This window comes from Caenorhabditis remanei, chromosome X (assembly GCF_010183535.1).
Source record: "Caenorhabditis remanei strain PX506 chromosome X, whole genome shotgun sequence".
Classification (NCBI taxonomy): Eukaryota; Metazoa; Nematoda; class Chromadorea; order Rhabditida; family Rhabditidae; genus Caenorhabditis; species Caenorhabditis remanei.
The window spans coordinates 1872747-1885161 of NC_071333.1; the positions used below are offsets into that span (position 1 = coordinate 1872747).

Genomic DNA, 12415 nt, shown 5'->3' on the forward strand with positions numbered 1-12415 from the left:
TTGTTCAGTTCACCACAGTTTTATATGTTCAGTCTTTAGTTATCTAGTGCTATCATACCTGATACTAGTCGTTGCCATTGTATATGTATTTTGAGTTTTCAGTAACCTATCAGATTTATCGATCCAAAAATTTCGAACGTTACGAAATTTTTTTTAGAGTAGCAGAAATTGTAGTCATAAAGGAAGTGAAGATAAACCGGTATTAGACTAATTTTTTAGATAAAATCCGTGGATTTTATATACTTTGGTAGACAACTGACTAGAACTGGTATGACGTCGAATTTATAGAATTTTTTCGCTCAATTTTCTCGCGTTTTCTTTAAAAATCTTTTCTTCTCCGAATCCTATTGAAAACGTGAAAATTTGGATGACAAGTCAGTGAGAAACAACAAATCGATGGGCGAGAAACAGGGAATAACATGAAAAACCGAGCAAAAATTCAAAAAAATTGGTTTAAAATTCTCCGAAATTTCTCTATTGCCGCTTGCTAATCGTCGTCCAGCCATCATCGTCAATCACAAGTTGCCGCTGAGATTCTTGTGGTTCCGATGGTCCCTTCTCCTCATCACCGTCCTCCGGGATCTCCATATCCTCATCGTCTTCTTCCTTATTCTTAGCGCCAGTGACTTTTGCCAATTCCTTGTTGGAAGGCAATTCTGGAAAAAGGAGAATTTGAATTTGGAGGGGAACATTCACAAAAAACTTGGATAGAAGACTTCTCGATAAAAATGTACTTACTTGCTGCAATCCGGGTTCATTATTATTCTTGATACATCCAAAACCTTCTAGAACAAAGAAAGCGATACGGTAGCTCGAATCGTCTTCGAGAATCAGATCGAAGTCGTGGTAGAGGAGGTTGTTCAACCACTCCTAAAACTCTTTGGGCTTCAACCCGCGAGCAATTGTCATTTGCTCGCAAAACACGTCAAGGAACCACTGGAAACAATTGAAAAATTGACAAATTCAACATTTAAAACCCTTACTTTGTCGTTTTCCTTTGGCGGTAAAGTTGCGGAGCACCTCGTCGTTGATAGTCATTTTTATGCTGAAAAATTCGTTTTTTGTAAAATTTCAGCACGAAAATTGAGATTTTAGATTAAAAAAAAAAGCCAAAAATAAATTATTTCCACGAAATTGTCGTGGGCTACGGTCGACAAGTCCGCAAACACATCTCTGACCGCGACGCGTCTCGCGTGCGTCGCGGTCGGTTTTGTCGATTTACGGCGAGGCTCGACATCCAATTTTTAGCGGTTTTTAATCGAAATATCAGTGATTTTTAAGATTTTGGTAGCTTTTTTGAAAGATTAAAACATTTCAAACTCATTTATCACAGCGAAAACCTATAAAATAAGTCCAAAATCATGGAAAACCGGGTTGGCGGGAAAATATGAAAATGTGAAAAGAAAAACGCCTGGGGAAAATGTACCGATGCAGTTTGATAAGTTTTTTCGTGATCAAAATGTGCAAAGTGCTTCAGTTATTCAATTTCGACTAGAAAAGTCGCGAAAAATAACCCAGAAAATCCCGCAAGATTTTTTGAATTTCTGCGACACAAATTTTTGAAAATTATTATTGGAGACTGGTTTTTCTTTGTTTCTCCTGACGGTTTCCAAATTTTTATTAATAAATAGGCTATTCCGAACTTTTTGAGCCCGAAAATTCGCACCTCCGCTTCAAATTGACGCCTCTAATCGATTTTTGGTCTCTTTCAAAAAATTATATCTCTTTCCCTCTCGATTTCCCGCTTTTTCTTATTTCTAAATAACTTTTCGCTCTTTTTTCTTTCATTTCACTCGATATTTACATTATAATTATAGTTTTTTTCAGCCCATTGCATGACAGGCGAAAACAAAATGGCAGACGAAGAGCATTCGCTTCCATCAAACAAAGAACTTTTCAAACTACCAATGGAGCAAGAATCATAATAACATGAGATCTCAAGAGCTGATGAGGGTCCTCAAGGTACTTTTTTCCATTAAAATTCAAAACTGAACACAATTTCTTCAGACCAAGGCTATCATGGAGTCCTCAAGCATCTGGAGGTGCGCCACCACGCCACCACACAATATGGAACATCATTACCCGGATCAAGAGGGTATTACGAGCCACCAACACCTCCACCAGCCACGAATCAACTTTTCCAACCAATGCCAAAACAGAATTTTGTCGCCCCGCAACCGCGAGATGCCCAGAATTATGAGGAACAGGACGCTGGCGACGCTGACGGAGAAGGTGCGGCGGAGAACGGTGAGGATCCACCAGGCGACGCTGAGACAGAGTGGATTGACTCGGATTCGAAGGATGATACGGGAGCAGAGCCAACTTTGGACTTTCTTATAGTGTAAGCGACTGGAATTCAGAATTTTTCTATTAATTTTGCTTTCAGGACCGTAACTACGACTGCTCGGATCCAACGGATCGTGTGATGCACCAACAGGAAGGCCCATTTAAAGCCATCGGAGGTCTCAGTGAAGATGGACGAATAGTTAAGGATTGGATGCTGGATAGCTATGGACCACCACATCGTAAGGGATATGTACCGACAGAGAAAGAAAAAGAGCAGTAGTAGGCGGCAACGGCTACGGTGAAAGAAGAACCACTTCAGGAACACCACCTGGAATGTCAGAGCCCACCGCTCCTGCAACAACAAATGCATCCGATGAGACAAAATATGCGAAAGGTGATTGCCGCGCAACCATTCTTGATCGGCGGAAACCAAGTGGAGTATGCGGACCCGAAAATGCCACAGCGAGGTAAGAAAATGAGTTTTCAGGAGATGTGGATGTTTGGATCCCAAGAATTTGAGGATTCTAAACAGTCAGAAAGACAGACTGGTAGAGCATCTAACATGTGTCATAAAGCGAAAAACATAAATTTAGGCTACAAGCTGGAATTTTCGCATCAAAAAAGCAAAACATCAACTAAAAACATCAAAATTTCCAAAGAAATGTTCAGAAAAAGACATTTTAGGCATAATTTCGTTAGTAGTTGAGCAAAATGTCTCACTTTTTTGGAGAACATTAAGCATTTTGGCTCAAAATGCGGCGTTTTTTGACAAAGGTTAGATTTCCAACTGACACATTTCGAGCTTTTTAGCAGAATTCGGCAATTAGGTGATTATTTCGACATTTTCTGGTTGGCGGCGTTATTTTCAGAGGAAACTTCAGCTGAATAAGCATGAAATTCATTCTATTTGGCAAAAACTGCTGGTATCCTCGTGAGAAGCTTGTAATTTCTGAGATGTAGAGTAAAAACTGCCTGTTTCTAAGCGTTTTCACAAAAAAATGGTGTCGGCTGTCCTTTTCGACAAAAACTGAGTAATACTCAATGAGTATTTTGTTGAAAATTGCAGAGTCATCAATAATTATCAATTGATATTGTCAGTTTTTACTATCAGACTCGTTTTTCATGAAAAACGCTAAAATTAATATGTTTTTCAATGAAAACCTGATTTTTCTGCTCTCAGAAGTTTGATATGTCTCAGCTTGGAACCTCTAGACATCTGAGAATCCTAAAACTCTCAATCCCACCCTTTTTTCCTTCTAAGTTAGAAGTTCTAACATTTTCTATTTTCAGTGCCTCAGTCGCTTCTCGCGATAGTCCACAATTCCGTATCATCAACGAGTTAGGTCATTCAACGATGGCTTAACAACAACACCACAGAATTCGTGTTTAATCAGTCAGCAGTACTCGTGTCCTCAGCAACAGTCCAAACGCCACTATTATTCGTCAACAGCAACAACATCCACAGACAATGCATCAAGCTCCACAGTGAAATCTTCGTGGAACTCCACTCCAATCTCAACAGCAACGTCTTGGTGGAGCAATACCAGGGTCCTACCAACACATTATGAATCCATCGCCATCCGGAGGGTTTGGAGCAAGCGTCCGTTGTCAGGTGCCAGCTCAAGGAGCACCACAAGAAGTCGGAGGATCTGGAATTGCCGTTTTCATTCAGCTAGGTCCATAACTTCGATCGGGAATTCATAGAGCAACCAATGCCGTTTCCACCACAAGGACCACCCGCTGACGTCGCTCCACACCGAATGGCTGCCAAGAAACCACTCGAAGAACAACACTTGAATTGTCAGCGTGCTGCGCAATTCCCGCTGCAGAGAGCTGATGGTGTACAACAAGAACATCTGACTCGAGTTGGGCTACCGACACAATAGGCGGTGATAATCCGGAGGTTACGGACTGAATGAGTCATGGCTGTCGGGTCATGGATCTTTTTTGCTCTCCACAAATTGGACTCAAAAACGGCTATCGGTGGTTTGTGAGCCGAGATAATTCCAAGATAGAGACATTGACTCTTATTCGGCGTCCATTCCGAAAGCGAGCATTGCGAAACGCCAGCTCAACTCACAGAAGATCCAGAGGAGCCATCTCATATGCAAAAAGTTGGAGAGCCTACGGAGTCAGGTGATCCAGACGTGGAGGCTCTAGATGCCATCGCCGTCACGCTTGACATCTGCTACGTCGTCACCGGTTGAATCGCTTGAAATTCAGAAGTCGACACCACCGCATCGAATGACTCGGGAGAAGAAGAATGCGCATTTGGCGAATGCCCCAACCAATAAGGTGAGATTTGATTCATTTTTCTCACAAAATTCACTGAAATCAAGCACATGGCTCCAAAAATGAGTCTGAAATCGTTTTTAGCGCTGAAAATAGGTATAGAGGTGATTTTTCGAATTTTTCGAAATCCGAAAGTGGCAAATTTTTTCAAGCTATTTCTGCGATTTTTAACCAAGAAAACGTATTATTACTCTCAAAATGATACTATATTTCTCAATTTATCAATATTTTGAACCTTTTCAGTAATTGTTGGCTCAAAAATCTCAGTTTCACTACCAAAATCCACTTCCCGATCCTAATTTTACCCATTTTTCCAGGAAAAATCAACCAATCTGAACACACTACCACTTCGTGGTGTTCTCCACCAAGACGACACTCTCGCCGTCGTTCAATCAATTTTCGAATCGAACAAACCACGCCACACGCCGTACACGCCAAAAGACAGGAAAGCTACCTCAAAAATCGCGGATTCATCGAGATTCAGTGCCGACGAATTCAATTCCGACGAAGGAACATCAAATACTGGTCAACGATCTATTATCGGAGGATCCCGTGCTCAAAATTATACAAAAATGGTTCAACCACATCTACACCATTAGCAGCAGCAGCAACCGAATCCGATGGTTGAAAGACGAAAGAGGCACGAATAATAACATGGAAATGAGTCCGAATCCTAAGCAAAAAATGAGAGCAAGAACTCTTGCTCCACAACTACCAGCTCATGTTCAGCAACAGCAAGAAGGTGAACCGGACACTGGTTTGAATCCACCGCTACGTCTTCGATGTTGTTCTCGTGCTGGTTTTCGTGCTGAATTTCTTCGTTTTATTTGCTTCCCTCGGGATGAAGCCACCAGGCTTCAGTATTTTTTGTGCTACGTTGGTGAACGGTACTGCCGCTTCTTGCTGTGTTTTGACACGGATTCGTCCGTTTGCGGAAGAGTGAAGTACTTTTTAGCTGACCGATCATATAAGAAACGATCGATTAAAAAGGCAAGGTCCCTCCGCCACCTAGCTGGATTGGAGCCACTCGGCTAGAGTTTCTCGTGTTGCTTTGGTGCTACGTTAGTGAAAGGTACACTCGCTTCTTGCTGTGTTTTAACACGGACTCATCCGTTTGCGGAAGCGTGTAGTACTTCTAGCTGATCGATCACTTTAGATTCGCACGAATAATAAGTCAGGGTTCTTCACGCCAGCTTGATGGAAATGAGTCTCTTTGCGGATTCGGAGCGTCGATTGGAGACTCTTACTTCAAGTTTTATTGATATTGTCCTCTCCCTTTTTCGGATATTCTCGCAATTCTAGCAAATTCTCTAGAAGCTCCCGAAGGAGATCGGTGGTCAGTAAAAGCGTTTGGGTCGATACCCTGCAGTTGATTCCTTGGATCTAAAACGTCGTCCAGAGGTTGGAGAGTCCGGAGGTTGCAAAGCGTCCGGATGTTGGAGAGTGCTAAGCAGCCGTAAAACAGCGAAGCGGGTAGGAGGCCGAGATTTTAAAACTACAGCTGCTCAGCAGAGAGCTGCACGATTTGGAAATGATCAGGAGCGAGTTACATCACATAGAGCTGCCGGTGGAGCCAGAACTTTACCACCACGACAAGTGCAATAGCAAGAGCTGGCCCGTAATGCGGATATGTCGGCGAATTCGGATTCAAAATCTAGAGCAGTCGACAGTGAGAGTTAGGAGATGCGTTGCCACTGTGAAATGGATCACGGAGACGAAGAAACTGGGAAGTGTGAGAGCTGCAAGACTTGAAAACACATGACAACATGTATGGGATTGAATATGAATAGTGACACGACGAAATACAAGTGTAAGCAGTACCAACCGAGAAAATTGCCAGTCACAGAGTTGGAGGATAACAGAACGCAGAATAAAATATTGGAGAAGTTGAGAAGAGCCGCGGAGCGAGAGAGACGGAATTCAGAGGAAGTCGGAGTAGAAGGAGCTAATGAAACCGGTTGTTCAGGTAGGTTTTTTGGGATTTTTAAAAAGTGATTTTTTGAAAAAGACGTCGTTTATCGATTCTAAAAATTTTTCGAACTGGTTCAATTCGAACAGAGACCAAGAAAAGCGATGCTTGTAAGAAAAAATCTACAAGTATGTCGTGAAAATATTTTGATGAAAATTGATCCAAAATCACAAATCCGCGCGAAAAATGATTTTTTCCATTAATTTCTGAGTTTTATAGCAAATTTCTTTTTGATTTTGAGAAAAATCAAACAAAAGTATAAACGCTACAGTCTAGGTTAGAAGCGGGTTTCTAAGCGCAAAAATGGACTATTCTGCCAATTTTCATAATTTGGAGACTGAAAAATCAAAATTTGGCTATATCTTCAGCCTGAAAGCTCATTTTTGACTGAAATTATCTGCACTTATTCAGTCTCAATCACATCTAATTTCGTCTTATTTTCAGCAACCGCGAAAATTGGCTCCAATGCCACTCCAACCACAACCATCCCCACAAAGATCTGCTCACCTCAATGCAACAGACCGCCGGCGCCGCTCAACTTCTCAAAGAGTCATTGTCGTCACAATAAGGCGCTTCGAATGTTTGTCGAAGAGAACGTCGAGGCTCTCGTCACCATCAAGCTCTTTCAAATTTGTCAAGTGATTCTGAAAGTGACTATGTTACGATTTTGAATGAATTGAAGCGGATAGCAGGCGGAGAAAATTGCATTTTTAAGTACGATGGATTGATGAAGGATACCGCCGGAGAGGATATGGGTAGTGATCAAGAGTTCGTTTGTCCAGTCGAAACACTCTAAAAATCGTTTTTTCAATCAAGTCCCTACACGAATGAACAATTGTGAGTCGGAAAATCAGAAAAAAACGATTTTCAGTCAAAAAATGTTGAACATCATTCATTTTTGATAACTTTCGATACAAAAACTGAATTTTCAACTGTTTTCTTGTCAAAAATCTTTTTCAAAATACAGTTTTCGTTATCAGAGATTGTATTTTCAGCAAGTTTAGACACAGAAATCACATTTTAGCACAAAACTTTAAAAACTCTAAGTTTGCAGCCGATCGTTCAACGAATCGCCCAACATATGCCTGCTTCCTCGTCCAATCAATTTCAACATCTAAAAAGGGAAGATCTGCCCCCACAACACCGTAAACAGGCTCCGCCTCCACCGCTTCAAGTCTTCGTTCATCAGAAATTATTTGAAGAGCAGTGCAGCAAGATTAGAAAAGGAAGAAATTGGAGCAAGAAGAGCCGAAGAACAAGCGGAGGGAGCGAAAAAGTTGAGGATTCTGGAGGAATAACGGATTGCCGAAGAGAATCGGATGGAATGGGAGAGAATTAAAAAGATGAAACGTTTGGAAGAGGTCGCCCGTCATGCGGAGGAATGAAGGATAATCAGTCAAAGGCGCACTTGGCAGAATCTCTGCATTGTGTAATCTCCACAGCAGTGGCGCGCCATCTTTAGCGCTTTTGAGTTCAATCTGAAACCCGCCATAATTCTGCCAGATTGAAGCTTGAAGTCTCGTTGATTGGTAACCAGTCTGGCGCACCTTTGACGTCGCTTTGTCGCATTTGTAACGTTTGGAGACGCTGTGGAAGGTGAGAAAAGAAACAATCGATAAACTGCATCTTATAGTCGGACCGACGTAGAAGTTGCAAGATAATAATTCTCAGAACTCGGTTGATTACAAAAAGACTGTACAAGCTCCAACATTATTTGAATTTTCAAAGTCGCTTCAGCTATTGGTTGACTTTCCCACTGCAAAGAAACCCGTATTCCGCTCAGCTTCCCATGGTTCATTGAACCATCTGGAGCATTCACTGTTCCTATTCTTTATTCTACTATTCCAATATTCACTATAATGAGTTGGAGATCTCCAAAACTCTGATCACACCGGTAAGTTTTTTTGAGGACAGATAGCTAGGCGGTCTGTTAAATCGTTGTGTACAGTAGTTATACCGATTGACTGATCTCTCAGCTTGAAGTCTGGAGAATTTTCATGCTTTTTCAAATCCAGTTTGCAGATTTCTTTGAGGTTACGGTTGGTGGCTCATTATTTCATCACCGCAGAGATCATTTGTTGATGATTTGCGCTCATAGGCTCTTGATTAGAGCGGAATAGTCAAAAAATGCCAGTCTCCCTTCATTTTGTTATCGACATCATCTAAAATTTGTCTGAAAATTCACTCATGTGGAAAAAAGTTGGTGAAACTTTCTGGAAACCGGATTTTCTAATTTTCGGTTATGGGGGATTTATTGCATTTTCTGTTCTGATAACTGGATTCACAGAAACGTTTTTAATTTTTGACACCGATCTAAACAAGCCATGTCTTCGGAATCCGTGAAAGTTTGACTACTTTCCGACAAAAATGGACTGTTTTCCAAGATGACCCGAAAAAATGTGTGACGCCCCATTTCGAGCGCTAAAGCGCGATGCTCACCAGAAACCTTTCTAATAGGATTTCTTTTATAAGGATGATCGTGATGCCATCAAGAGGAAGTATAGTGGAACGATGCCAAATCTTATGGGGAGATGAAAATAATCATTCCATACTACCTTAAATTCATCCGAGTTGAGAGCCGATGATATCACCGCTGAGCTCTCCCTAGAGTTTTTTAAAACCGTTTTCCCTAATTCTTTCTTTCCTAATATAGCCACTTCGTCCTTTTAAATTGAGGTGCCTGTCCAAACACTTTTAAATCAAGAATCATTGTTGCATCTAGTTTGTTGCCCATGTCATTGAGTCCAATCCTTGATTTGATGATCCGTTGTTGGATGATACTCGTTGATGTTTATGAAAACGAGCAAGAAAGAATGGTGGGGGGAAGTCAATAGAAACGAAAGAATTTTGTTTTTTGATACTTTTTATGACATTTCTGAAATATTCTAGCCCGGGAGGATTCAATCCCGCGTCTACCGTGATTAAACACAGCCCATAGGTAAGACTACTCGCAGCGTAACTGACCGAGTCTTACAGGATCCGACACAAGAAAGAATGGTGGGAGAAGTCATAAAGAAAAGAAAGAATTTAGTTTTTTGATACTTTTTATGAAATTTCTTAAATATTCTAACCCGGGAGGATTCAATCCCGCGTCTACCGTGAATAAACACAGCCCATAGGTAAGACTACTCGCAGCGTAACTGACCGAGTCTTACAGGATCCGACACAAGAAAGAATGGTGGGAGAAGTCATTAAGAAAAGAAATTATACTGTTTTTTGATACTTTTTATGAAATTTCTGAAATATTCTAACCCGGGAGGATTCAATCCCGCGTCTACCGTGATTAAACACAGCCCATAGGTAAGACTACTCGCAGCGTAACTGACCGAGTCTTACAGGATCCGACACAAGAAAGAATGGTGGGAGAAGTCATTAAGAAAAGAAATTATACTGTTTTTTGATACTTTTTATGAAATTTCTGAAATATTCTAACCCGGGAGGATTCAATCCCGCGTCTACCGTGAATAAACACAGCCCATAGGTAAGACTACTCGCAGCGTAACTGACCGAGTCTTACAGGATCCGACACAAGAAAGAATGGTGGGAGAAGTCATTAAGAAAAGAAATTATACTGTTTTTTGATACTTTTTATGAAATTTCTGAAATATTCTAACCCGGGAGGATTCAATCCCGCGTCTACCGTGATTAAACACAGCCCATAGGTAAGACTACTCGCAGCGTAACTGACCGAGTCTTACAGGATCCGAGACAAGAAAGAATGGTGGGAGAAGTTATAAAGAAAAGAAAGAATTTTGTTTTTTGATGCTTTTTATGAAATTTCTTATATATTCTAGCCCTGGAGGATTCAATCCCGCGTCTACCGTGAGTAAACACAGCCCATAGGTAAGACTACTCGCAGCGTAACTGACCGAGTCTTACAGGATCCGACACAAGAAAGAATGGTGGGGGAAGTCATAAAGAAAAGAAATTATTCTGTTTTTTGATACTTTCCATGAAATTTCAGTTGTATTCTAGATCGGGAGGAAGGACCCATCGTTACTCACGTTATTCCTTTGTCCATTCCTTTTGTTGAACCATTGTTGTTCTGCAGTCGTGTACTGTTGTGGATCGTTGTTGGCTCCGGGACACTGTTCTGGGGGCGTTGCTGTGCTTTCCGACTGGAAAGTAAAATATAAGTTTGTGAATGGGATAAGCTCGCATAAAGATGTAACTTGAGAGAGAAAGTAAAGGAGTTATAAAAGAGATAGAGAACACAGGTAGATCGAATGAAATGAGAAAAGGAAAAAGCCCAAAAAGAGAGGACTGCTCAGTGCGGGAATGAAAAGGACAACTGACTGCATTCCACAAGTCTGACATCATTAAGACTGGGGCGTGGTCTATTTGCCATCACCTATTAGATTTCCCAGGAAGATAAGTATCCGTAGGTCAACGCGGCAGCACAGTGACATGCGGAGGTAAGTCTAGAAACTCAAGTAAATTTAAAGAATTTTTTAGAAGAGCACACGGTGGCAACCGTACAATATCGTTAAACGGAAGGTATTTGAATTTTTAACGGCGAAAGTCGAACTAAACTGGGGAAAACATAGAAATAAACTCGCAGAAAGAGGTAACTGGAGAGAAAAAGAGCCCAAAAAGAGAGAACTGCTCAGTGCGGGAGTGAAAAGGACAACTGACAGTATTCCATCAGTCTGACCTCATAAGGACTAGGGGGCGTGTCTTATTCGCCATCACCTAATAGATTTCCCAGAACGATAAGTGACAGGTGTGAGTGTTTGTGGCAGAAAACACCAATAAGAACACAGGCCGGTATCTTCACGTTTGTAATTGTTGACCTCCACGTTCACATCTTGACCGTTCAAGATTCTCACAGAGAAATTTGATCAGGTTCCAAGTTGTGAGCATGATTGATACGGTTTTTTTCCGAAATCCCCTAATTTTAATGACTGATAATATAGTCAATTGAGTTTCAAGTTCATATTCGGAGATTAGAACAATTTGTTCAAGAGATGACAAAGTTTGAAATGAGCAACCAAGTAATGACGATAAGTTTCCCAGAAAAACAGTATTCGCATTAGTTGGTAGATGTTTTTGAATGGAGGGTGTGAACTGGGATCATAATTATGAGGAAGTAGGCCCGCGTGTAATTTTTGCTATTTTCAGCCACAAACACTCACACCTGTCACTTATCTTCCTGAGAAATCTAATAGATGACATATCGATCGACAAAAAACAAATCTCATGCAGACAAGTGTGAACGAGGCCCGTGTTCTCTTTGTTCTTAACTTATCTCCATTGGAAATCTAATAGGTGATGGCGAATAAGACACGCCCCCTAGTCGTTATGAGGTCAGACTGGTGGAATACAGTCAGTTGTCCCTTTCACTCCAACACTGAACAGTCCTCTCTTTTTGGGCTCTTACCTTTTCTCATTTCATTTGATCTACCTGTGTTCCCTATATCCCTTTTTATTTTTATTTTCTCTCAAGTTACCTCTTCATGCGAGCTTTTCAAATTCACAAACATATAATTTAGTTTCCAGTCGAAAAGCACACCAACGCCCCCAGAACAGTGTCCCGGAGCCCACAACGATCCACAACAGTAGACGGCTGCAGAACAACAATGGTTCAACAAAAGGAATGGACAAAGGAATAACGTGAGTAACGATGGGTCCTTCCTCCCGATCTAGAATACAACTGAAATTTCATAAAAACTATCAAAAAACAAAATTCTTCCGTTTCTTTTAGACTTCCCCCACCATTCTTTCTTGTGTCGGATCCTGTAAGACTCGGTCAGTTACGCTGCGAGTAGTCTTACCTATGGGCTGTGTTTATTCACGGTAGACGCTGGAATGAATCCTCCCGGGTTAGAATATATCTGAAATTTCATAAAAAGTATCAAAAAACAGAAT

General features: G+C 41.2%; 5 protein-coding genes across 5 annotated transcripts; 4 read left to right on the top strand and 1 right to left on the bottom strand.

The window, feature by feature from the left end:
* Positions 1-474: 474 nt before the first annotated feature.
* On the bottom strand, positions 475-1038 carry GCK72_022406 (uncharacterized protein; the record flags this gene model as incomplete). Its single annotated transcript, XM_003091448.2, has 2 exons — positions 475-656; positions 984-1038. 2 exons carry the CDS (start codon positions 1036-1038, stop codon positions 475-477), a joined length of 237 nt encoding a protein of 78 aa, XP_003091496.2.
* An 891-nt stretch (positions 1039-1929) lies between these two features.
* On the top strand, positions 1930-2566 carry GCK72_022407 (uncharacterized protein; the record flags this gene model as incomplete). The annotated part of the gene is made up of 4 exons (XM_053734806.1): positions 1930-1962; positions 2008-2042; positions 2093-2339; positions 2387-2566. The coding sequence occupies 4 exons, from the start codon at positions 1930-1932 to the stop codon at positions 2564-2566; spliced, it is 495 nt and encodes a 164-aa protein (XP_053578372.1).
* Positions 2567-2619: 53 nt separating this feature from the next.
* On the top strand, positions 2620-3649 carry GCK72_022408 (uncharacterized protein; the record flags this gene model as incomplete). The annotated part of the gene is made up of 2 exons (XM_053734807.1): positions 2620-2753; positions 3577-3649. 2 exons carry the CDS (start codon positions 2620-2622, stop codon positions 3647-3649), a joined length of 207 nt encoding a protein of 68 aa, XP_053578373.1.
* Positions 3650-4446: 797 nt separating this feature from the next.
* Positions 4447-5177, top strand: GCK72_022409 (uncharacterized protein; the record flags this gene model as incomplete). Its single annotated transcript, XM_053734808.1, has 2 exons — positions 4447-4581; positions 4896-5177. 2 exons carry the CDS (start codon positions 4447-4449, stop codon positions 5175-5177), a joined length of 417 nt encoding a protein of 138 aa, XP_053578374.1.
* Positions 5178-6348: 1171 nt separating this feature from the next.
* On the top strand, positions 6349-7886 carry GCK72_022410 (uncharacterized protein; the record flags this gene model as incomplete). The annotated part of the gene is made up of 3 exons (XM_003096061.2): positions 6349-6544; positions 6992-7185; positions 7602-7886. 3 exons carry the CDS (start codon positions 6349-6351, stop codon positions 7884-7886), a joined length of 675 nt encoding a protein of 224 aa, XP_003096109.2.
* Positions 7887-12415: the final 4529 nt, after the last annotated feature.